This window comes from Galendromus occidentalis, unplaced genomic scaffold, assembly GCF_000255335.2.
Source record: "Galendromus occidentalis unplaced genomic scaffold, Mocc_1.1 scf7180000077284, whole genome shotgun sequence".
Taxonomy (NCBI): Eukaryota; Metazoa; Arthropoda; class Arachnida; order Mesostigmata; family Phytoseiidae; genus Galendromus; species Galendromus occidentalis.
Genome location: NW_003805272.1, coordinates 606,562 through 631,652, shown reverse-complemented (window position 1 = coordinate 631,652; position 25,091 = coordinate 606,562). Strand labels below are relative to the sequence as shown.

The 25,091-nt window shown below is 51.9% G+C and overlaps 2 protein-coding genes across 2 annotated transcripts in view; both read left to right on the top strand.

Annotated features, from left to right (window-relative positions):
* Window positions 1-6,969: 6,969 nt before the first annotated feature.
* The window catches only part of nAChRalpha6 (nicotinic acetylcholine receptor alpha6), a 38,022-nt gene continuing 19,900 nt past the window's right edge, over window positions 6,970-25,091 (top strand). The window contains exons 1-3 of the mRNA XM_029111121.1: window positions 6,970-6,988; window positions 10,451-10,602; window positions 24,754-24,798. The gene's annotated coding sequence lies outside the window, so the exon portion shown is untranslated. The remainder of the gene's footprint in view (window positions 6,989-10,450; window positions 10,603-24,753; window positions 24,799-25,091) is intronic.
* Window positions 13,811-16,156, top strand: LOC100902014 (polycystin-2-like). Its single transcript, XM_003742123.3, has one exon. It carries the CDS (start codon window positions 13,811-13,813, stop codon window positions 16,154-16,156), a length of 2,346 nt encoding a protein of 781 aa, XP_003742171.3.

Below are 25,091 nucleotides of genomic sequence, written 5' to 3'. Positions count from 1 at the left end.
TCCGTCCTCTCGTCGCCTGCTTGACCGAATTGCTGTTTCGTCGGTAGAATTCAGATTTACGTAAGTTGCTTTCGGATTCAGCGATCGGAATACGAAACCGTCACCATCTGTGCCCCTAAAAAGCAGCAGTAAACACTATGATTCACGTCATCTCTCAGCCGCATATGACGGTCGAGCGGCTTACTTTTTTCCCTCCTCCGCTCCCGTCTCGGTCCCTCCCAGTCCCGCATGTCATCAGGGAGTCGCTGCGAAACTTCAACTACTGCACTCTTGCAGTACTACACTTTTGACGCAAATAAGCCGCCGTGCTGGTTCTTCTCTAACTTGTGCGGCCTCCATGCAATGCCTTGTCGGTTGGAGCGATCGCTCGGTGGTTGCGCACCGGATGAGTGCAGAGTTGGAATCTTCTTCCCGGACGGAGCTCTGTTGTGCCGAAAAATGCCAATGCGGGTTTCCGCGGGACAATACGCTGAAACTTGCACGCTCGCACCGAATTCCGCAGCTGGAGCTAAATAAAAGAAAAACGGCGCATATTTTAGATTGGGTTTAGATGGGGGGATGCTTTCGCCCTTCTGGAATGATGCGCTCTGATAGCTCGACTTCCCAATCGTGATTTTCTCCGGCACCGCCGTCTGGATGGCTTCGAACATCACGAACGCCCACGTCTCAAGGAAGAGGGCGGAGCATGATCTCAACCCATCCGAGTACACCATACAGAGGGGTAGACTAGAGGAGGGGATCCGGTTCCCGGGAGGTTTTCGCATTGCTTCTACATCGAAGGCGAGAAAGCCTCCCAGAGTTGTCGCCAAACCTCTTTACGGATTCCGAAATTGCCCAGTCCGGGAGGCGGCGCCGTCCGCTGAGAGCCCAGCCACTGATTTCGCAAGAATCTGTTCGACAGGCCAGTAACCCGTTTTCGATCCCGACGGGGAGAGTATCGATGGACTGCAGGATCCCAACAACCTCCATCTCGGAAAGCCTCGTTCCTCGAAGAAATCCACGAGGTGGAACGCGGCTGCGCGCAAGACGTGCAAAGCGCGCTGACCACTCAACCATTCGCCTAGAAGCGTGGCAGGAGTCGCAAAGGCTCGAGCCGTCGGAATGGCCGAGCGTGAATTCCACGCAGATATGACGATAACCCCCTCGTCGTTCCCCCAGAATCCGTTGCGACGAGAAGGATTTCGTCGGCAAACAGAGGGCCCGACTACGGTAATCCTTAGCTCCGATGGTGTCTGGAATTCTCACGAGGGCATCGATCGCAGCTCGATAAGCCCTCATGGCATCTTTTATAAGGCTAAACCTATTACACCATTCGCGCCACAGGTGCTCGTTCCTTCTTTTGCTCTTTTCCGGTCCGGCGGGTTACGTCGACTGGGTGCGATTTAGCAGAACATGCGGACAGGGTACATTCGAGAAATGGATCAATACAGGAATTCTGAGGCCGATCGATGCATATTCCTCTCCGTCGGCTTCATCGCCCGGAAATTGAGCCTTATCCTGTCTTTCCATTCGTAGGGACGCTCACCGATGACTCGCTCCTGAAATTGATCCGCTGATTAATTTGCCACTGGCAAGCCGCATATCACCGACCTCTCGAACTCGAAGTACCGACGAATCTGAGAGGATGATGTTCGCACCCGGAGCCCCAAACGAGAAAATGCCCCGTCTCGTTCTCGTTCGTTGCCTTCGGGAGAGGGAGGGGGGAAGAACCGCGGAAAACGAAGGTCAAGCTGTCCAATTCCAATGGATGGGTCGACTTGACGCGTTATCTCTGCACGTCTCCTCTAGCCCGTTCAAATCAACCTGCCTCTGCTTCGCCGCGCATCGGGTCCTTCCTAAGTAAACCAGACCCCTGGCTCATTTCCTGTGGGAGGAAGCCTACCCGGAAACGGTAGAGGAAGCAGGTATGTTTAGGACTTCCTGGTGCTCGTGGCGCGAGAATTCAGAGCCCAGAAGACGGTACTATTGTTGTTGGTGGGACTGTTGTGGCCGGTACGCTACGCAGCTGACACTACGCTTCTTTCTGATGTTGTTGCTACGGTTGCTCCCATCGTGTGGAGCTGGACCTCGTGGTGACTGATGGTCGTGCTTCTTGTGCTTTGAACGGGAAATCCGATTCACTCAGCGCGAGGTCCATTAATATCTTCGCGAAGGGGAAACGCATCAGACAAATCGCAGGTACTTCCGCGGTTTTCGTAGGGGTGAAGTAATTTGTCAATCGGATCTATTCCGTCCGACGCTCCCCATCGGGGATGTTACATGAGATGTTAGCGGAATGCCACCCTACATTCGTACTTTCTGGAGGAGTAACAGCTGTGCGACGGAGCTCCCGTGGTCGGGATTTTCATCGGTCGTGTTTGAGAATCGCTGGGTTCCTTAGTGAGATCTTCCGAGCTTTGACGGGGCTCTTTCACGAGCCTCCGCTCGGCCCAAGATTTGAAGTGTAATCCGGAGCTTCATTTGTTTTCTCACGCCGAAATTATCCGGGATTTTCGAGGCAGAGCTCGTCGCGAAAATGTCGACAATGAGTGAAAGCGATCAGCGAGGAGCGGGAACGTCCCGAATTTGATAAGAAGATTTTCTCTACATGAATATTGAATGGCAGAAGGGGCCTCCAACAAATTCACTAAGAGCCTCTTTGACATGTCCGCTTTTAAAATGACGGATCTTGAGAATGCTCCGAAGGATGGAATCGTACCGTAGTTCTGCTTCGTCATGAAAGGTGGAGACGAGACCCGCGGAATGCGCGGGGAATCGGCGCTTATGTCAGCTAGTCAGTGAACGACTTCGATGTCGTTCAGGGGGAAATCTCCTACGGCTCTCGTATTCTGCATACCGATATCGATCTGAGGTGCGGCCGCTCCGCAATTCGCGAGCTCGAAACCGACCGACCGCCCGCGCGACAAGCAATCCTGTTCCGGGGATCTGCGACTTTCTTGCAGATTCACTTTTTCGATACGTGCCCGGCTTCTCGGTCATGCCTCACTGCGAGCCGTTTTCTCGCCTCGCCTCGGCGTGGACTCGAGGTAGGACTGGCTTCGATCCAGCAAGGACCCCGGGCGCGCTCTGCCGAACGGTCCCACGGGATCGAAAATCTTGGAGTTTACACGTTTGCAAGCCTGATGCAGGAGACGTGGCATCTTCTTAGAGAAGCATACCTGAACGAGGAGTCGGGTGGCAGATAGCGGCTTCGCAGGATCCATCGCAGGTGAGCTCTGAAGGCAAAGGTTCCACAACCTTCGACGTCGGGCGAGCGTTCGGGTGACGAGCGATTTTCGCCACAAAAACTTATCCAATATGTTCATATTGAATGCGAGCAAGGACACGGACACGGGAGGCATTCGAAGAGTCTTCCCCCGAAGCTCTTGCGTCGGCGTTGGGCGCGTTATTTCTTCAGCGCCTCTCACGCCTGACTGTTTTAGGCTGACAGGCAGGCAGACAGGTGGGCATTTGTTCTTTTCGCATTCGGAAAACTTTACGCGAATGCGTATCTATCTCCCTCGACCTGCTTTCGTTTCTCTGAGGCGGCACCCGATCGAGCTCCTTGTGGTTCTGCTGCTGCTCCTGCGTTTGTTCGAATTGTAGCTGAACTCCGAAGCCGCTCTTCGAATGAGTGAGAAAAGCTGCATCGGTGTAACTTTGAACTCTGTGGTACCTCTGCGATCGCTTTCCAACAACTACATGTTCCGATCTTCGGTCGGAGGAGACTGCGCTCCCGTGGTTCCTGTCCGGAAATCACCTCGTAAAGCCGCTGCCACGAACCTTTCATCCCGCGTTCCTTCTCAATTCGACAGTACACAAGCCTGTGCTCGAAGACGCTGAATTGTGGGAATAGGAAAAAAGAGCTGATTGAAATCGAAAGGATGAGAAAGGCAGGATGAAAGCTTCTCGGATGAGGTCACGAGCAAAGAATGGGAAAGTTGGAGGAAAACTTTGAGGCGGTCGTCGACCTTCAAGAAGTGCCAGGTGTCAAATATTGAAATTCACCTCTGTCGAGAGTTGGAAAAGAAGAAGAAGGATTCAGTTTTCCAGAAGAAGGCAAAGACTTCTCAGAATGCAGAATGAAATTCCTGCGAATGAATATGTATTAGCATCGGTGCCCGATATTTGATTAGACCCGTCTGGAATGCTTCTCACATCGCTCCGCGGGAGTTCCATTATGGCTTCGGCGTAGTCCTTCCATTGGTTGAGCGCGAGTCTGTTCCCGCAGTCTCTCCGAGACGCTCGGTCATACAATATGTGGGAGAAGAAGAATCTCAGGATTGGTTTCGGCCCGATCGACATTGAAAAGATTTACTTCTCTCAGTGCTTCTGAATAAAGAGTTCTTGTAAGGACTGAAAGAGGAATTGGAAAAAGTGCTCCTGCTCGGAGAAAGACGCAAACAGGAGAAAACGATGATGAGATGATCCTGCCGATCCGCGGTTCAGTCACTGTGAAATTCTCCTCTTTTCTAGTTCCACTCTCCCATCTTCCATCGAGCTAGACGGTCCCATCGACGTCATTGAGCTCCCCTTGAATGAACTCATTCACGATCGAGCGTCTCGGACGGGGAGTTCAGTCGGTCTTCAATGTGGGATGTGGAATATATCCCTGTATCGGACCGGATTCGATCAGCGGATTGCGGCGGAAGAGAAGATCGATCCGGTGGATGTACTCATGGGCGGGGAGCGTCCCAGGTCAGGATGAGCGAATTACCGCCTCGGATGCAGCGAAAGGCTCAACTCTCTAACGACGACGGCTACCTACTGTTCGCGAGTCTCTGAGAAGGCATCAAAAAGTATCCTTATCCACTGAGGCTGACGAGCTGCTCCAGAATCTGATGAAAAGTTGGCCTACAAGCGCTTGTTTTATCGCTGATTGAGTTCCGCCAGTAGCCCGAGCGATATATTGGGAAGCGCATCATTCACTGTCTCTTATCCTTCCCAGCTCCTGATTTTTCCAATTATCCGAGGCGCAACGGAGTATCTTGCGGGAGCTTGATGCGGCTCCTTTTCATTTTCCATCGGTGAATTCCCGAACTCTCGCCTATCCATTCAGCTTCGTTTAGCGAGGCTCGAACGCACAAAAATCGAATCGCTCTCCGCTCGAACCTGATAATCTAGCGAGCTGGATCAACGTGGACGCGAGCCCCTGCGACGCTCCACGGTACACGAGGCGTTTCAAAATTCTTGTCTCGGTAGAGCATATGATATGATCTTGCTTAACAGGTGTGCATGGAATTGCCCCCCTTCGTCTTCGGTGGTGAAACCGCATCTCATCAGCCGGTTCCCTCGGTGGATCGGAATGAGACGACTCGTCGAGCGCCCGTTCATGGGGTGTATGCCCTCTCCTGACCCGGCAGTTGGCCCGGAAATCTTCTGCTAGGGAGATTATCCAGGTACTTGAATCCGACGTAGTCCTTTCCTCTAGAGGATTATCGATGGCTGGCGAAGCCAATCCGGTGGCTCCTGAGGTTCGGTATGTTCCCGCCGATCGGAATTATTGTCCTTGCTTCAATTCCAGATACGTGAGACATACCGGATGCTCGAGCTCTTGCAGTCAGTCGGAGAGCAGCAGCGTGTACTGGCATCGGTTTTTTTCCTGAGACCCCACGCTTACGAGCCCGCATCACGTCATTGTCCCTTGAATACCCAGTCCCTGGTATTGCAACGGGCCACAACGCGACGAGCACAAAAAGACTGCTCTTGCAACATGATCGACAGATTTGAAAAGAATTGCGAAGCGCAAAAAAACGAATCGATTCCAGAATACATCTGTGCAGAATCACTTTGCGAGTCCAATCAACCTGACAATGAGATATGCGTTTTTGAAGAGCTCCTAATGGGTTCGGGCGGGTCTGCCCTCCGATGGCGCCTGGCGGCCGGTCGACAATGCGAATGGAGCATGAGATTTCGCGCTAGCTATTGTCCATGCTTGGTTCATTCGTGAGAGTGACGCGATATGGACTCGCTCTCACAGGACCTCCACGAATGCCGTCACGATTTCATACGGAACTGCCGATCTTGCGAAGCGTCCGAATCTGGGATAAGGATCGTATCGAAGGTGGAATATCCGTCTCCGGTACGTCGAGCTCATCTCGTGTATGGCATTGAAGGATTTCGCGACAGGCCCCGGCATCGATGCGACAGATGCCTGTTGCCGAGGGGAAGATTGGCGACGCTATCAATAGGTGCGCAAATCGGTGCTGGTTGGCGGAGCGGCAGCTGTGCGGCCGACTTCTCCCGTCAAAGGCGGTCGATCCGGTATGCAGAACGTCGTCCGAGACGGGCCCGTTGTGGCGCTGATGGACGATGCAACCGCATAACTCCCGCTCGATAGGCCAGGTACGTTGTACGTACCGTAAGCATTATCGCAGCATGAATCCCGCTCTACACGGCTGATCCTCTTACGCCACATGGGGGACTTTGTTGTCTAGCATTGCATCTCTGGAAATCTCAGGCTCTGCAACGAACATTTTTTGACGGTTTTGAGCGGACAATGAGGTCCGTCGAGCGAATCTCCACAGTTGAAGGAGACTCGTACGAGAGAGGAATCGCGTCCCACGGCTCGATCCGACTAAGCGGTTGGCCCAATCGGCGGAGAAATCGCAATATGGAGAGTAATCGGGAGAGTACCGGCGCATCTACCGAATTCGATGAGCAGCGTTGTGAGAACACGATAATAGGGCAATTCAATTAACGATATGCGGTCGCAAGTCCTATACGACGTAGAAGAGAATGTCCGTCTCCTTGTGGCATGTGATTATACTGGATCAGAGGACCTCGAAGCGTATGCTAAGCCGAACCCTTATCGAGTCCCGCATCCGGTTCGTTCCCAAAGGAAAATCGCTAGACTCAAAGGGTATACGCCCATCGGATGCCATACATTGCAGCCGTCCGAGAGGGCTCGAATTCACATTTTCCAAGACGGGAAGACCATTTAATGATTGGCGCTGATTATTATTGTCGTATTCCCGGCCTCGTTTAATAATTATTATTATTTTTTTCGGCGCAGACACGGCAGCAGGGAAGGCCTCAGATTCAAGGACGGAAAAGCGGAACTTCCCCGACCTAGGTCAGGCATACGTCGGAAGATATCCGGGCTCCATACCGTGAGCTCGTGGAAAGGAGCAAAGTTCGACCCTACGGAACGTCCTTGTTAGTACACAAACTCGCTCACTCACTCAGCTCTGCCACAGTGGGGCAGGCTGCACGCAAGCGCCGTGCAGAACATCTGCCAGCGACAGCGTTCTCTGTCAGTCCGGAGTAAGGGCTTTTTTCCTTATTCCGGGGCTTAGTAGCTTCGGCGAAGCTCGCCGTCCCGTCGTCACGGCAAAGGAAAACTTCCACTGTCGAACGCATACACATTTGTTCGTCCGCTGCGTCTCGAGCCCTCTCATTGATGGGCTCGCACTGCTCGCCGCGAACCCGACGGTCTCGAGACAAAATACTCACGATCGTAACGAAGAGCGAAAAAGTTTCTTCCTCGAGTCTGCGATGACGGGGGTCCAAGATTTCAGAGTCTAAAAACTCTCCGCAACTTAACCTCAGCAACTTTTGGGGAACAAACCGAGAGCACATTTCCAAGTGAGTTTATCTCTCTATTTGTCAACGAACGGAGTGAAGTCAACCGAGCAGAAGTTTCACTCGTCTCTCGAAACCCCCTGATCTGCACGGAAGGCTCCCTGAAGATGTCAAACTCGGCGAGCCAGCGGATCCCTCTGATCTGGGACGGAGTACTCCTCGAAGCATCGGTCTGACAACCCCGAGTTGCGGAGTCGTCCGCAGATATTGGTCTGCGGGCCAGATCTGGAGATTTCCAGGGTTTCTCCTCGTCGGAAGTCATCGATGAGCCTCAGGGTTTGCATTTGCTTCCTGCTCCAGAAGTTTCAATTTCAGTGTTCCCACTTGCATCGGGTGGTTTACGCGGCTGGCACAATCGAAGTTTTTCGACTCGGGTCCTTGTTCTCGAAGGGCGCCTTTCCGTAATGAGTTTCTGCCTGAGGCGTCCTATATCGCGCACGCCGCGGCAAAGGAGATTGTGGACTCACAAGAGTCAGGAGATTATCGGGAACATCAGAACTCCATGAAAAGTGACATAGAACATCGAGTCCAGGCTGCTCTTTCGTCCGCAAAGGAGACTAGGTTTTCCAAATCCATTGTCCTAGTTCTTGCGAGAGGGACGCGGGGTTATGGCTCGGTTGTGTCCAGCCATGAATCATGAGTGTTGCAGCGGCTCCTGGATGCCAGAGAGGGAAAGAAGATTCTCTTCGATTCTCGACCGGGTCGCTCTTTGGCTTGGGAGCCGTCTGACTGATGAATATTCTCCGCGACCCGAGCAAAGTTTGCGGAAACTGGGCGGAACTCGGCGATTGTCTTTCTTTTGTTCCCTGGCTTACTAGCTGGCGCCCTCTCCCTGGCTCGTCTCATTCCGAACGTCCGCGAATAATCCTTTCTGGACGGTCGCGGCCGAGTGCGCGAGCGAATTAAAAGGAATTGGCCTTCGGCCGCAAAGCTAATTGAGCTGGGTCTAACGGTCAACCGAATCAGCATACTTGTTCCGCATGACTTATTTGTCTGTGCCTTCTCCCATCAACCACCTGTTTGAGAAGTTAACCGTGTCTGAATCGCGGCCCCGCTCTAAATCCGGGAGAGGTAGTTCCGATCGGAAACCGTGATCCCCTCTCCCTTTGGAATGGAGCTGTGGACCGGGGTTCATATTTCAACATTTGCAGCGTATGTACGACTAAAACCACTCAGGACTCTTCTGAGGACAAATAACCGCGTCTGGAGTCCGAAGTCGGAAATCTTCCGATGGAGTCAATAATCGATTTCGGCAATGATTGTTGAGGCAAGACGCAATATAGGGACATGACGCTCCGCGGATTCTGTGGCTGCGGGGCCGAACTTCTCGCGCTACGTTCTCTCACCATATCAGCTCGGCGGTAGATCTCACTGTTAGTGAGCACCGCTGTGACAGATTACCACTGACAGGGAGCAGCTCGGGATTCGAGCGCCACCTTGACACGTGGTGTCATGTATCTGCTTGCTGCAGTATTTATCGAGGATTCCGGCTCTCCGTCTGGCTAGACTGTAACGCGTGAAAAGCGATCGGATCGAGAATCGGATCTGGGCGCTCCTCTGGCTCGGTGGCGGAACGCCGGTCAGCTCGGAAGGGACGCGTGCGAGACTGTGAGCTCGTTTGGGTGATTTTGGAGCCGTTGCCACGTTATCGCTCACGGTCTGTTTTCTCAGAGCTGTCGAGATTCCCGCACCGTCGCCTTATGTCATGCAACGAAATTTTCCTGCGTTTTCTCATTTCCTAAGCTGATTAATTTGCTACGCGTCTGCGGCTCGATGCGGCGCAGCGCCTACCTGTACCTATAGTCGAAGCCCGAATGGGACCTGAGCGAAGAAGATGCTTGCCGGAGACATTGTCGCTCCACGGCGGAGGTACCCACACAAGCCGCACGTCGCCGCTGCAGCGTCGCCGCCGCCGCCGAGCTAGCCTTAACCGGGACTAATCAGCACAAGGATTTTGTCGTCAGATCCATCCCGCGACGAGGGGACTCACATCTCCCGGTTACGCCAGCGCGTCGCTGTCGAGGAGAACGCCCATAATAAATAATCACCTCGGAAACGGGCTTATGGGGAACGCGCTCGTAATCAACTGTTGCGTGTAACGTCAGTCTCCGTGACCGTCTTCGGACGAGTCGCGGAACGCCCTAATTCCTCGCGATTCTAACCCAGGGAGCCCGGGTTGCCTCTGGATATACAATGCAATCGTGGGCTTGGAAAATTGAAATGAAACACCTTTCAATAATAATTCATGCGGAAATTCTCGCGGGAACCCTTAAACAGGTCCCTTAGGAGGAACCTCAGGCAGACTTCGCCGGGAACGCTGTCGGCAATGCCTCACGCGCGAGGGAGATGGAGCCGGGCAGCCATCGGTGCTCCGCAGAGTCACGGGGTATCGATAGCCCGCGGAAGCGAGCTCCCGACCCTTTGCCGAGGAGGTCCTCCGCTAAAACGGGCAGCGACGAGAAAGTTTCTCAGGGGAAATCCAGTGAGGACTGAGTCAGAATACCTTATCATGGATCCCCCTAGCCTTTGGTGCAGCAAGGACAAAACTTCGGCAAAAATCAGGAGGATTATCCGCCTATCGACTTGGGGGTTGGAGGGGGGGGGAGAGGGGCACCGGCGTATTGCATCAAGACTCCACGAAGTTCTATGTGTTGGGCGGAACCTGGAAAGGAGTCACGACTATGCATATAGCTGCAGAGACAACTAGGGGAACCCGAGGTTGCGGTCGTCGTCGACGGAGCTCGAGGGAAGAGACCCAACCGCTCTGCTCCTCTTCGTCGTCCCCCCTCCCCCTAAGGCGATCTATAATTGAGCCGGTTACATTGAAAAAGATGTGTGAGCTTAATCAGAGCTCGTCATGAGCACCCTCCCCTAACGTGGTCTATCCTAACAATTTCAGAGTCTTTATCTGGTCCGCACGAAAAGAGACTTCTAAACGATCTGTTGGGGAATTACAACGTCCTCGAAAGGCCCGTCGCCAACGAATCTGAGCCGCTCCTCCTGAGTTTCGGGCTCACTCTTCAGCAAATCATCGACGTGGTGAGTGGTGTCCAACGAGGGCTCTGAGCCCGAATCACGATAGAATTCCCCTCATTACCGTAGGCGATGAGCGTGGCGGAGGATATTTTTAGGCATAATTCGCAATCCAGTATCAGAGATTGCTTATGATGGATCTTCGACACTATGGATCAGACCTCCCAAGATTAATGAACTTCCTTTGTCTCATCAAAGATTTTGTATATAACCGGATCCGGTTGTTTGAGCTCCGTCCTACATATCTGGCAGATTGCTGGTCATGAATTGACATCCGTAGCACTCATGCGAGCCACCTGCTTCTTTTAGATTGATAGCGATTCCATGCATTCTATCCAGAACCCGATATTGCGAATTTCTCTGGGTCGACTCGAGGCGCGTAGCAGCCGTCGCGAGCATCCTTGAATTGATTTCAGGCATTCAACATCTCGAGCTTCGAGTTCTCCGCAGAGAGAATCACTGATGTCGAGATTTGTAGGCGATTTATATGTACGTACCTGAAATACATGATTCGTCGGACAGCGATAGACGCTCCAGACTTCCCCATGGTCAATATGCCGATCCGCAGCAGAGCGTATCGGGGAAAGAGGCGCGGAAAAGCGACGAAAAGACAGGCGCTGCTTGAAAAAGTAGAACTCCTGCTTCAACCCTCGATCTTGGAGTTTGGTCTAGGTGGAATTAGGACCGCTGTCGGGATAGGTGAACTGAAGGACGAGTTCATAAATCTGAGCGGATTGAAAGAGCTGAGAAGCGCTACTTGAAACAGCGTATGGCGGCTCTGGAAGTGGTTCCCCGATATTGAGCGACGCTTAAACGATTGCTCCCCTTATAGCGAAAGGAAGCAGTGAACCGTCATATTATATACTCACACGCTGTTTATATACCTTCGCCGCCGACGTATACCTCTCCATTGCATCGCATTGAGCAGCTGCCGGAGCCCTTCGACTGACCCGAGCGCTCTCTTGCTGCTCTGGCCGGGCCATTCGCGTCTCAGGTCTTGATTCCCCAGTAGGTACAAGAGAGCCATGAGATGCTTTGGGAGGTGTTGGCGGATTCAAGTCCGCGGATGGAGGGATTTGTCTCGGTGGTATCGGTTCCTATCCTGCGTGTTGAACGATCGGGGGAACCCCGGGAAAGAGATCTGGTGCGCGGAGCGGACAATGCATTGCTCCGCAGAATTGACTGCGAAACATCGGGAGGGCTCATTGAGGACCCGGGACTCAAAAAGCGCTCCCTCGCTCGACGCGCGCAACTGCCGAGTGAGAAACGTGATGGGAAAAACAACGCTGAATAAAATTACGAGGATTATGACCACATGCCCCGAGATGCTGCGACGAGGTTAAACTTTTAGCGTGCTCTCATTTTTCTCTCCAGCTGCCGCTGTTTTTTACCCGTCCGACAAGCGGGCAATGTAGAAGAAAGAAACTACTCTTTAGAGCGCTCCCACGGAAGTGTTTCTCCTCAAACAGCTCTGACTCGACCCGAGTTCAGCAGCTTATTCCTTTGAGCATCAGAGGCAAGCTGCTTGACCCCCTCAAACGAGAGGAGAACCGGTTTCGAATCGTTTCCAAACTTAGCTCGGGGAAATTTGCCCCGAGCGGAAGAAACTTCCATCCCCGGATAGATGGAATCTTGATGAGATGCATCGATTCTACTCGAATGGAGAGTCCTCAGAAAGCGGACGAGAGTTTGGGGAAGGGTTCGCTCCCTTATCGGTGTCATTTCCCTGCTTGGACACTCGTGATAACAAGATCAATTCCCACCGACATCCGTTTTTCGGGAACACGTCAGACGGTCAGGCAGCGGGCGCAACACGGGCAGGGCGATCGCTGAAAAGCGAGAGACGGACCTTCACCATCCCTCAGCGGCTGTGCATTCGTCACGGTTTCTGCCTTTAAATTCTGCCAGAAAAATTATCGTAAGATTGAGCAGTCGGGACATATGTACGTAGGTGTTGCCTGCGCCCAACTCGCTCTTGGATGTTGCTCCGAACGATGTCAGCCACGTCCGCAGTCGGGGCTTTGACGTCAGCCGGAGCACAGCTAAACACCTCCTCAGAAGGCTAGCCCAATGTTCGTACGTGTCCTTCACGGCCTGCTGATAGCATTGTGTCGCTGGTGGTTGCGGGACGTACTTACATACATTTTGTCCCTGGTCGCGCGGCACGGATCGGGTAGGGTCGGTGTGACCGGCTGGCTGCTTGGCGCTGGTCCGACTAGAAACGGCTAGGCACTCGTATTCTGATGAAGCCGGGACTCGTGCACGGCGCTACAGTTGGCCAACGATGCATGCCCTAGCAATGAGAGCACACTAAGCCATTAGAGAGCCGGGCTAACCGACAAGCATACAGTAGCGTAAGCGTCTGTTCTTGCGTACCCACTCGTATTCGGTCGCAGTTGCCGACGACGACTATGGTCGGCTTCGCCGTATGCATTTCTGCAGCCTTCTTGCCGCAATCATGTCGTAAACACGAGCTACGAATCACCAGGAGAAAGTCAGAGCCTCGCTGCTTATTAGTTATTGGACAGCTGAGAGCGACCGGTGTCCCGCAGCTTGAGAGACGCGCATTCGGAGTTCACCAATTTTCCGTACGGAAAGGAACCGTAGGAATATTTCCTTTTCTCCGCTTGGTCGACCCATGCGGCGCGGCCGTTCCGACAAACAGATCGACTTCTCCGTTTGAGGAGCACGGAGCCTAACGGAGCCACCCCTTCCCCCTCCGCACATCAATTATGCTGTTAATCGAATTCCCTCGCATCGAAGTGGTGCACCCTATCCCCGGGAGATCCCTTCGGCGTGAAGGTCGCAGGTCAGTGCGCAGCACGGTAAGCGGAGGTATTCTTGCTGAAACGAAACCTCTGCCTGTTGTTGTGCTGCCGATGTATCCATGGGTGCGACGGCTCGTTCATAAGCTCTCATACGGTTTTTTGCCCCCGGTCAACGCGCTTCACTGCGTCCCCAACACCGGCGGCAACAACGACGTCGACCTCTACGGAACGCTCCGTGCAACAGCGGGCTGGGTTGACGTCATTCTGCTCCAACCAATCGCGTCCGGACGCAGACTCCGTGACGACTCTGACTATCTCGGAGCTGCGTCGCTTATCCGGGCACACGAGTTCCGACCGCGACCCCGACCACAGCCCGGATCCCACTCTCATCGGTCAGAGTGCGGGGAATTTCAGCGACGACAAACTCCTTCGAAACTCGTACCGAGATGTACGGCGGGCCCGAAGGGGATCATCTCAGCTATGGAGGTGCCATCCGACCCATAAGCGGGCAGCAGGCTCGCTCGGCCTGGAAGTCATCAAAATCCCGGTCGAAGGATCTCGAGGGCACCCTTGGAGCAGGATACGATGAAATCGTTGACGATCGCAGCGAAGTTTTCGCTGAGCCTCCGAGAGGGTGCTTCCGGGGAATCCGGGCCCTCTGGGCCACCCGTCAGATGGCGGCCGACAAGTCGGACAAGGACTGGTTGGTGAAAACGACCCTTCGTGAGCTGTTCATCTACATCTGTTTCCTGTGCATCCTGTGCATCCTCACGTTCGGTATGATGAGTCCCACCATGTTCTATCAAACCAAGGTCCTGAACGACCTCTTCCTCGACTCGAACTTCAAGGACAATTCGGGCAACATGAGAGGAGCGACCAGCCTCGACAATTTCTGGCAGTTCGTCGATGACGTCCTCATCGGTTCCCTGTATTGGGACACGTGGTACAACAACCAGACGCTGGTCAGAGACGACCGTAACATCCTTTACGAGAATCGGCTCCTCGGCTCGCCTCGATTCCGGCAGTTGCGCGTCCGGAATAACTCGTGCAACGTTCACACCAATTTCAAGAAGGTCATCTCCCAGTGCTACGACAACTATTCGCCCTTCTTCGAAGACACCGAACCATTCGGGCTAATGAACGGTACGGCGTGGACCTACCACAAGGAGAAGGAGCTCGACGGTTATGATCATTGGGGCTTGCTGTACCGCTACAGCGGAGCCGGATATTATTCCGATATCGGTACCACGAAGGAAGAGGCTCTTAACTCCGTTCAGGAGCTCAAGGACAACCTCTGGATAAACCGAGGAACTCGCGCCGTGTTCATCGACTTCACCGTCTACAACGCCAACGTCAACCTCTTCTGCGTCGTCAAGCTAGTGTTCGAATTTCCGGCGACCGGCGGCATGATCCCGTCGTGGAGTTTCCGTACGGTGAAGCTCCTCCGATACGTTACAACCGGGGACTACATGATTCTCGGATGCGAGTTCATCTTCCTTCTCTACATATTCTACTACGTCATCGAGGAATTCCTGGAGATCAAGGCCAACCGAGCTACCTACTTCAAATCCATCTGGAACATCTTGGACATCCTGGTGATTATTATATCCGGTGTCTGCATCGGTTTCTCCATATACCGAACAGTCATGGTCAACCAATTACTGGTCGAGCTCCTGAACAAACCGGACGAATACGCCGATTTCGGTAAACTCGGCTTCTATCAATTCCAATTCAATAATGCAGTCGCTCTGGCTGTGTTCTTCGCGTGGATCAAGATCTTCAAGTACATTTCCTTCAATAAGACCATGACTCAATTGTCGTCAACCCTGTCTCGATGCTCCAAGGACGTCGCTGGATTTTCGGTGATGTTCTTCATCGTTTTCTTCGCCTTCGCCCAACTGGGCTACCTTCTCTTCGGGACCCAAATCAAAGGATTCAGCAACTTCTCCAACGCAGTGTTCACGCTCCTCCGTTTAATCCTCGGAGACTTCAACTTCGAGGAACTCGAACAGGCGAACCGAGTCCTTGGTCCGATTTACTTCCTCTCGTATGTGTTCTTCGTCTTCTTCGTTTTGCTGAACATGTTCCTGGCGATCATCAACGACACGTACGCCGAAGTCAAAGTGGAAATCGCGCAGCAGAAGAACGAGTTCGAGATCGTCGACTACTTCAAGAAGGGCTACAACAACTTCCTCACCAAGATCGGACGGAGAGATCAGATCGTCGACATCCAGAACGCGATGCGCATGGCCGATACCGACAACGACAACAAACTCACATTCGAAGAGGTCCGTAAAAGCCTCCGCGGTCAGAATTACAGCGATACCGAGATCGAGATGCTTTTCGCGAAATACGACATCGACGGGAATCGCGAACTCAACGAACAGGAGGTCAAGGCCATGATGGCGCACCTCGAGGGACAGAAGAACCTTCTGGATCAGGAAATCGCCAACGAACAAAACGGCATCTCGACCGAGTCTCCCATCAGCGGAAGTGGGGGTCTCGATGCGGCGAGCGCCGAAGAGATTAACGTTCTCCAGAAACGAGTCGATCGTATGGAGCATTCGATCGGAGCCATCGTCAGCAAAATCGATGCTGTTCTCCGCGGCATGGAAGAGATGGAGAACAAGAAGAAACGTCGAAGGGACGGCATGTCTAAAATACTTGATAGCATTTCCGATTCGGGAGAGATCGACGACAAGGAGAAGAGGACCCGGATCGAGAAATTGGTCAAGGAAGAACTTCTGAGAACAGAATCTGAAGCTTCGCTGAAAGATCCGTCTCAGCCCTAGTTTCGCTTCAAGTAGTATTCGATACATCGCAAGGGATCCTTATTCTGACCAAAATTCCCTTAATTTCGTTTTCTGATTTGACTGTTCCCGGGACTGGGAGCAGCATCGCGATGATAAGAAATTGAGAGCAGACAGGAAGCTCAACGTGACAAAAAAAAACCAAGCAAGCAATATCGGCCTCGAACCACCCAAAGTTTACGAAGGATGGATTCGATATCGTCTCAAGACCTTCTCCAACGGACCCGTGGTCGCAAAACCATCACGACGACGTCCACGGATGTAGATTAAATGATGTATAGGTACTGTATTTATTCGATGTGTAGCGCCCAATCAGAATAATATTGTGTCCGCAGATCATTGATGGACTTCCTGCACCGTATCGAGCAGAGCGCACAAAAACTATAATCTATCACCCCTAATGAATGAATATTATCCCCCGCCCGCAGTCGGAGACATCAGAGATCGGAAACTTCGATCGCTACCTGTTCCCGAACTCAGAAACTCTTTCCAACACCCGACGTGGAGACTGACAACGCATAACAGATATCCAAGTTGAACCGGTTTTCTCCGAGACCTACTATGACCTCATGAAATATTTTTAGCGAACCTGGCCATTCCCATGACCTGGTCTGCATCGATATTCTATTATAGAAATGGCAACAGTTCCATTCTGAATGTTATATTTCCGTGCATAGGTACCGTGGACCGACGTTTAGATTAGCCGGACGAGATTGGTATCATTGAGCAGTCGATAGTTATCAAACTTTGAATAGGGTCGACATTGACTGATTGGGAATGAGCTGCTTCCGTGTCCAGGCGGACTCTCAACCTCGAACCAATCGGAAAACTCCCACAGTTTCCTCGTCGCTTCTCGTAGGATTGAAGCAGAAACGATTCATTGTGATGCTTATGACGACTTCTTATAATCCTAACAGCGGAATACGATTGTTATTCAAGGCATATTATACCTAAGATAAGAACACTCATCCAGTTGCGATGATCTCCTTTTGACGACGACATTGACGGACGAGCAATTTGAACCTCCTACCCACCCCCTTGGGAGTCGAAGGTCGATACGCATCAGCGCTGCCGCGGCCTTCAACCTCAAAGGGAAGAGGAAAAGTCAACAATAAATATTTGGGGCTGGTTTTGATTGACAATGCATTAGAAAAGCAGCCTTGTGTTTTCTTTCCTCCGAAGCATCGGCAACCCTCGATCTCTGAGCTCAAGTGGTCGCTGGGTCGAGTTTCACCCCATACTCGAAGACAGGTTACGCGTATCTTTCGTGTCGCGTCGTCGCTCGCCCGCGGGTGTAAAATTTCACTTCAGCGAGGAACTGGACTGCATCAATTATGAAGGAGTTTACGGAGGCAAAATGAGAGCTTGCGATCCCATCGTCTCCCGGAGCATCGATAATGGGTCTCTACGGCGGCCCAACGGAACCCCCTTCCGGTAATCTCATTATGACCTCGGCATCCCCCAGGACCACTCTGATCATGCGAAACTTCGGCTCCCATGGGTAGAGGCCTGAAGCTAGTGGATTCGATGTGGGCTCGCTGGCCAATGCCGAGCGGTTGCTGCTAGCGACTCGGAAATGGAGGAAAAAACGACTCCGACTTCTAGGTATGACGCAGCCTAACTTGGCCCGTAGCCCTCGGGCCCCTTCTGTGGCGCTCATTCGCTTGTCGGTCCTTCGGCAGGGCAAGGTTCCTCCTATTCAGCCACGCTTGCCGGCGAGCTCGGCTTGTTGGCGAGCGACTCGTTCATGAGACTGGAATTCCGTAACAAGTTGCCTGTGGGCGAAACGAGGGACTCCGATGATGAGCTCTTTCTCACCACCGAGCGCGAGATTGCGTCCATCCCGAAGGGCTTCACCTGAACCTACAAGCCGGATCTACCGGAGCCTGAACACGCAGGCTCAGATCCTCACACTCATGCGGAGGACGAGGGGAAGCGACGAACAGATGGACGACCCGGCAGACACTTAAGGTCGCTGTTGTCGCTTCAGGCCCGCCTACCGGTGGCGGCAGTGTCTGCAGCACGCACACGGCCGCGGCCGTAGCAGCTGCATCGCCATCAAAGGCATATTGTTTTTTGTGCTGAAAGTATATAACATCGTGGTTTATGGCACTCTCAGCTAGCGAGGCCCACCTCAGTTGGATGCAGGTCCGCCTGCGGGATGAGGGGAGACTTTCAAGTACAGCGGCCGGATGCGCTCCGCGGAGTAATGCGATGATTCATCGTCGAATTCGGACGGTTTCGCTCAGCTCATCTACCGTCCCTTTCTGTTTTTCGGCAAATTCGTCTCCCGTTCGCCATAGTCGGGAACTTTCGCATTGGGCCGATTCTGCGACGAATTCGCGCGGGACCTCCGAGAATGGCAATCGTAGTCCCGACAGACGACAGACCGTGCCAGGTTTCAATCGTTTTCGACCTCGATTGAATTCAGAGCGCGCGCTTCGTCCAGCTCTGACTGAGCGCGCGGCAGTCACTCACAAGGAAGAGATTGTCAATCAGTGACTAGAGAAAAATGGTTCTTTCCGCTATCGCTGCAACTTTGTGCTGACGTGATCGGATGTGCTCGCTGACGCTTCGGAGAACTCGGTGACCATCGTTGTTGGCTTCCCTGATCGAGGTCTCTCTCTTCTCAATCGCAGAATCGTTCCGTGCTCCGTTCTCCGGATGCCCATCCGTGCATCCTGACTCAAACTCAAAGGTTTCACTCGGAAGTTCGAAGCTGCTTTGAGCAGCGAAGTTCGGACGAGCAGCTCGGAAATCTGGCAGACCTCCTTTGAGAGCTTTGAAAAGTCTCTCTGCGACAAGCGGAATCGTTTCACATCTTCCTCAGCGGGCTCGTTGTCCACCTGAACATTCCAGCTAACTTGGCTTTTGGATTTCCTCAGCATCTCCGGGTTTCAACTCGAAGCGAGAAGTCCGTGCCGTTCCATGCGATCGCTTTCCGCCCGCGGAATCATAAACGTGTCGAAATCCGAGATTTCGAGAGCCGAACCTCGAACTCATGAGCAAGCCTTCTCCGATTGGAACCCTGAGTTCCACTGAGAAATCGATCGAGTTAGCTCGAATTCAATCGGGATTTCATCTCCGGAACGAGTTGCTGGAAGCCGACCCAAACTAACGCTATGTCAGCGCACCTCTTGAATTAGCATTGTCAGGCTGTTGGGCTCCCTATCGGTTTCCGAGAAACTCCTCGAGCTCCGCCAGGTGTGCGTGTTGTCGACCTGCCCTTCATCAAGGATCTTCCTTCCTCAATACCTTCCGACCCCATATTTTCCGAATCCCACTGGGAAAATGCGAGGGGTAGGAAAATTGTACGGAGGGACAGGGGGGAGTAATCGAGGGATAGATGAACTCTTCCCGCCTTCTCGTCGCTCTCCATGCGGAGACGTGGAAATGATCACATAGAGTCACGGACAGCTTTGCTCATAAACTAGACACCCATCGATCATTGACACAAGTACATCGCTATACAGCGTTCGTATTGGAAGTTGATGGGTCAGCTGGCCCGATATCGAGAAGAGAAATCGACCGTCGACAGATGTGTCGGAGGCGACAAACCGTCGACGGCGAACACATCTCAGGGCTACGAATTGGCGTCAGCCGGAGGGGTCTGATCTTGACCACAACTCGGTAATTTGCTAATACACCGTTGCTGCTCCGTCATCGGTCCTCATCCCAAGGTGCCTCATCGATGAAAATAAATGATTTTTATCACTCCAATACATCTGGAGACTCATCGCAGCTGGGAGAAAGGTTCATCGACACGTACAGTACAGGAGTCCGCTGCTCGGAGAAGTCGTATCTTTGAAAGCTGCTCATTGGCGGGGATTACTGCAGCGACGAAAAAGCCTTTTTTTTATATCTTCAGTCTCTAATGGCGGTTCGCCGGCGATCGGGATGAGGGCCAAAGCGACACAACGTGCCATTAGGAGGGGACACGTTTATCGATCGAGCTATCCCAATCTTGGGGAATCGGGCGATTTGAGAAGATACCGGAGAATTTCGAAGAGTACCTACAGGAAATTATTCTGGAGCGATTCGCTAACTGCGAGATCCCGGAGCGGATGCAATCCTTGCACTATCAGAGTAAGCACTCGGCTGTCTCTTGAGCTTCGGATAAGTTCCGCCGCCGCTCCCTCGATCGGCAAAGATGTGCTCGAGCTTATGGGAGTCGACGCCGGCGTGACCCATTACCTAAGGGTCGATATTCTCTCTTTTACGAATGTTTACCCTCGACGCACGTGCCGACACGGAGGGTATGGAAAGGTGCAGCCGATCAGGCGAACTCGCATCACGATTTGTAATCTAAATGCAGATTAAGAGACTGCGGAAGCATTCTGAGTCGTAAGTCGATGTTCTGTGCCGAAGTCCGCGCGAACAACAACTTCGGAAAGAGCAAAATGAAGCAACCCGTGAATACGGTCACGCGGAACATATCCAATTTGCGCACAGGCGTGTACGCGCGCAGCGTGCTCGAGTCAATCCCGATGGGACTGTTGCCATCCGGAGTCCCAAGGTCGATGTGCGAGAGGGGGTCCGTTCAAGTCTCGATCTATGTGCTCGCTTCACTATTGAATTGTAGGCCCGATCTTACGGATGTTCGGACACGAGTGGATCGTTCTTTGATGATTTTTCCGATCTTAGATCCAGCGATAGCTTGCTCGTCATCGGATCGTGCTGGAGTGACCGCCGGAACTGCTGTACTTAACGAGGAATCTGACTTCTCTTGAGCGAACGAGAATTCATCCAGGTCCTATTCTGCGCGCTGAATCGTCCCCGATCTCGAATTCATCGAATCCACGCCGGATGGCCCACTTGCGTTGCGCCGTTAATCTTCTGTACGATTTTGAGTGCGCGAGTGGAGTCGGGTCTGGTAGAGATCTCGATGCGCCAGTCGGAATATCCCGCGGCGGCTCGCCCGGAGCCCACCTCAAGCAGCGGGGCCTAACTTGTTGCTACGGCCCGACGATTCAAATCATACCGGATATGCGATATAATTGCCGACCGGCGGAAACTGAGAGAGAACGGACGCGACAAATTTCAAGTGCGAGTTTTTAGCTGTCGGAGACCGCTGAGTAACTCCGTGAGGATGTTATCGGCGCGTTCGGGGGCGAAGCTACTCTGGGACAGCGCGGCCATAATAGGATTACTGCGGATCCTGATGTAAGTATACTATGCGAGCCCGGGTGCTCGACACTTGCCAGCTATCACGCATACTCACTGACAGGCCCTCTCGTACATCTTCTCGCCCCTGAGACAGATTATGACGATGCCCGAACGATAGAAGCCATCATGGGTATGTTGTGGTTTCAGAAGCTATGATATGAATTTCGCAATTCGAGTTTTTGCCGATGCTCGCGATACTCGCTGTCAAACGTTTCTCCAGACAGTAGAATGGGGAATCGGCGCCAAGAGTCGACCAGAGAAGTCCGCATATCATTCGTGTATTTTTTTCCTAGTGTAGGTGGGGTTGTGTGTTGTGTGTCAGAACATTCCCGGATAACGGGCTGTTCCAGCTCTGGGGCTGCAGAGCAATTAGGATAGTCCAAAATCCTACATCTCCTCGGAGATGATGAAATTATGCATCTTCATTACGGGAGGTTAGAGTGTTGCCAGTGGCCTGTAAGACAGGCTCCTGGAGAGATACTCCGATATTAAATCGTTGCTCTATTTCGTGATTGATGAAACAAACCTTCAGCGCTGTGCTTCCGCGGCGACTAGATAGCGTTTGCTTATGATTATGGTACCGTCGAACTGAAGATTATGCGTTCGAAGGATACATATATGCCAAACAGATATCGATCACTCCTGCGCTCCGCATATCTGTGCTCATCCAGATGATTTCACGCCACTTGATTTGTTTGAAGAAGAGAGTCCCACATTTACTAACAAATCGGCTCGCATTCTATCTGCCTAGGACGAGAAGAACCAGATAATCACGACGAATCTTTGGTTGAATCTGGTAAGCAGAAGCAAGCTCGCGGAAACCTTCACTACTCGTTTCCATCTTCCTTTTTTAAAAGTTTGTTTGAATAACCGAAAGATAGACGACACCAATAAGCAACGACTAAACGATTTTGAGTTCAGTACCTCTGTTTTCGAGTTCGTTGATTAGCGTATTCCCTCTTCCGGACTGCTGTCTCGAATTGGAAGCTGCTAAGTCTACCAGAACCAGCATCACGAATATTGTCACGGATGCTGTTTGTATTGTGGATGTTATTGTCGCCATTGTCGTCAATGTTGTTTGTGTTGTTCATGGGAACGATTCTCTGTTTAGCGCTCTTGACTTCAACAGAATCGAAGCAAAAAGCTCCTTACCTGATGGTCCGCACCAAGCCGATCTTGGAAAAAATCTGCTTCGCCAATCCGTCCCGAATGCTCCGCTTTCCCGTCTGCGGAGCTTATAAGATCTTGGAATATTCCTTCGACACTTCTCTCCATGGAAAATTAGGAAACTACGTCTGTTTCTGTGTAAAATGAGAACATATGTTTTCTGCTGGGAAAAATATGTTTCGCCTATTCCTGAAAACGTATCGAGATTCCTCGCGAGAGTAGAATGTGTATCCTCCGCGTTCAGGAACAGTTATGAGCTCTTTTTGCCGAGCAGATCCCATTCTCTGATAGCTTGATATGAGACCCGAGCTGTCGGGGTGAAGGCACGATGGGTGAACGAATTCGCCTAGCGAGCACCTCGCAATATGCGACAGAGAATGAACTCAAGTTCAGATCCGAAAACTTTGGCGGTTTCCAGGAGTAGAAAAAGTCAAAATGTCTCGCCTCATTCGGTGACGAAGAGACATATGATCATATCATTCTTGTGCGGCATGTGTCAGTTTTATTACTTTATCATTTTGTAGATGGATTCATCCAATCGATGATTTTCCCACCTATCTGTTGGCAGAGCGTTCTGAGAAGCAAGGCAATGACCCCACCCGGCCGTATCCGATTACTCAAGCCTGAGCCAAACCTCGAGCCTAAAATTGTCAAAGATACGCATTCGATGTAAATCCGTGTATGTTACGTGTGACCATGAGTGTGTATATGATCCTCGTCCGTATGAAAAGATGGATGTGTGTGAGAGTCGAGTTCCCCGATCGTAGTCGCAATTGAATCTGCTGGCTAGGAAATAGGTTTTTATCGGCAACCCTTCCGCCGGGGCAACGATTCCATCGTTCCTCAGTCTCCATATTGTCCATATCCAAGGATCTCTTTATCCCCTGGACTTTATGAGTCGTTTCTGTCGCGGATGGCACGAACTCCACGACCGAGTGTCTCGGAGCTGGTCGAAGCCGTCAAGAAAAAAACGGCTAATATATCATAGGTTCCCGGCCTCTGATTGGATTACCTACTTCCACATGAGTTTGGAGTCGATTCGGAAGGAAATGAGTACGATCGCGGAGGAAGTCTCAAGTCGATGAGGGTCGTCCCTATATCGAAACGGAAACAAAGGAAAAGCCGTTTAGAGCATTTTTTTGTCCGATGTCTGAGCTTGGGGACGACAAGGTGTTCTCAGGGGAAAGATTGCTCCGCGAGCGTGGCAGCCAGTGATGCTCAGCCGCCTGAAATCAATCACACCGCCCCGCCCGTTCAGATAACACCCGTCGCTTGTCTGCGCTCACATCAATTTGTTACGACTTCCTGATATTGGGGTCGCTCGATCCGAGATACATACGTTATTTGATAGCGGACGCTCTACTTCGACTATAGGAGGACTGCTTCCCACCGGAGCTCAGTTTCAACGAGGGATGATGGGTGAACCCTGAGAGATCGATATTTCGAAATGCAATCTCTTTTGAGAGAATAAAGGAGTGATGTCCACTTCATTCATCCGCGACCAGAAGTCATTCTGCGGCGTTGAGCGTCATCCTCACGATCGTTCCAGCCAAGCGAATAGGTACTGCTGATAATGCCCTTCATGCTGAAAATTTATCGATGGAGGCGTATGAGAAATCAAGGACGCTACGTGATCAAGCTTAAAATACTTCTGTTCGATCTCGAAACAATACATATATTTCTTAAATGGCACCCGCGAAGCATTTAAACTTTTCGCCTCTAGCAGCTGTCGATTCGCTTCGCTCTCGAATTCGGTGCAACTACTGATTCGATGCTATTTCTGGAAATAGGATCTCGAGAAAAGCCGTGAGAAATGCCCATGACGCTTTGGTTAGAATTCGGTCTAATCAGTTCGGACTATATCTAGCTTGGATTCTGGACTCTATTCGACAAGAGGTCTCCGGAATAAACTCGCTCGCTCAATCAGAACTAATGCTCAGGCCTCTCTATGGATGGGACTATCTCTCTTCCGGAATAATGACTTTGACATCTGATGGGGATGTCGATGAGTCAGCATCCCAGACTCTGAGTCGCCGTGAAATGCTGAATGGTCTAGAAATGGGCATACAGTCCTGATCGCCGGCTGCTTCGAATACTAATCAATATCAATAGAATTACGAGCTTTCCTGATTTCCGACGCGAGAGCTAATGTCTGGCTTTTCTTTTTCTCTCTTCCCATCCCTCCTCCCCCGAATCCACCCCGTGTATTTTCGACGTGGTCGTTTTGCTGCGGGTTGGTATTCTAGGACGAAAAGAACCAACTTATTGTAACTAATCTGTGGTTAAAATTGGTAAGTTTGCCCTATTGACAGCGAGTGAGTCAAGCTTGTCTGGTTCATTGATAGATCGATATGTTGATTGTTCGGGAAACAATCCGTTTTTCACGGCTTCGCTTCGAGCTCAGGCTCAACGGCTTGCTCGCTCCTTTGTCTGGCGGCGTGGTGTCGGGAACAGATTTTGCGTGTCTCATGATTCCGTTTTCATTCTTCTGCACTGACTACCACTTCGGCTACCTCTTCTCTGCGGATCAGCAAAGTGAAGATTTTGCGGCTGTCCCCACTTTCGTCCCATTTCCGAGCTGCGG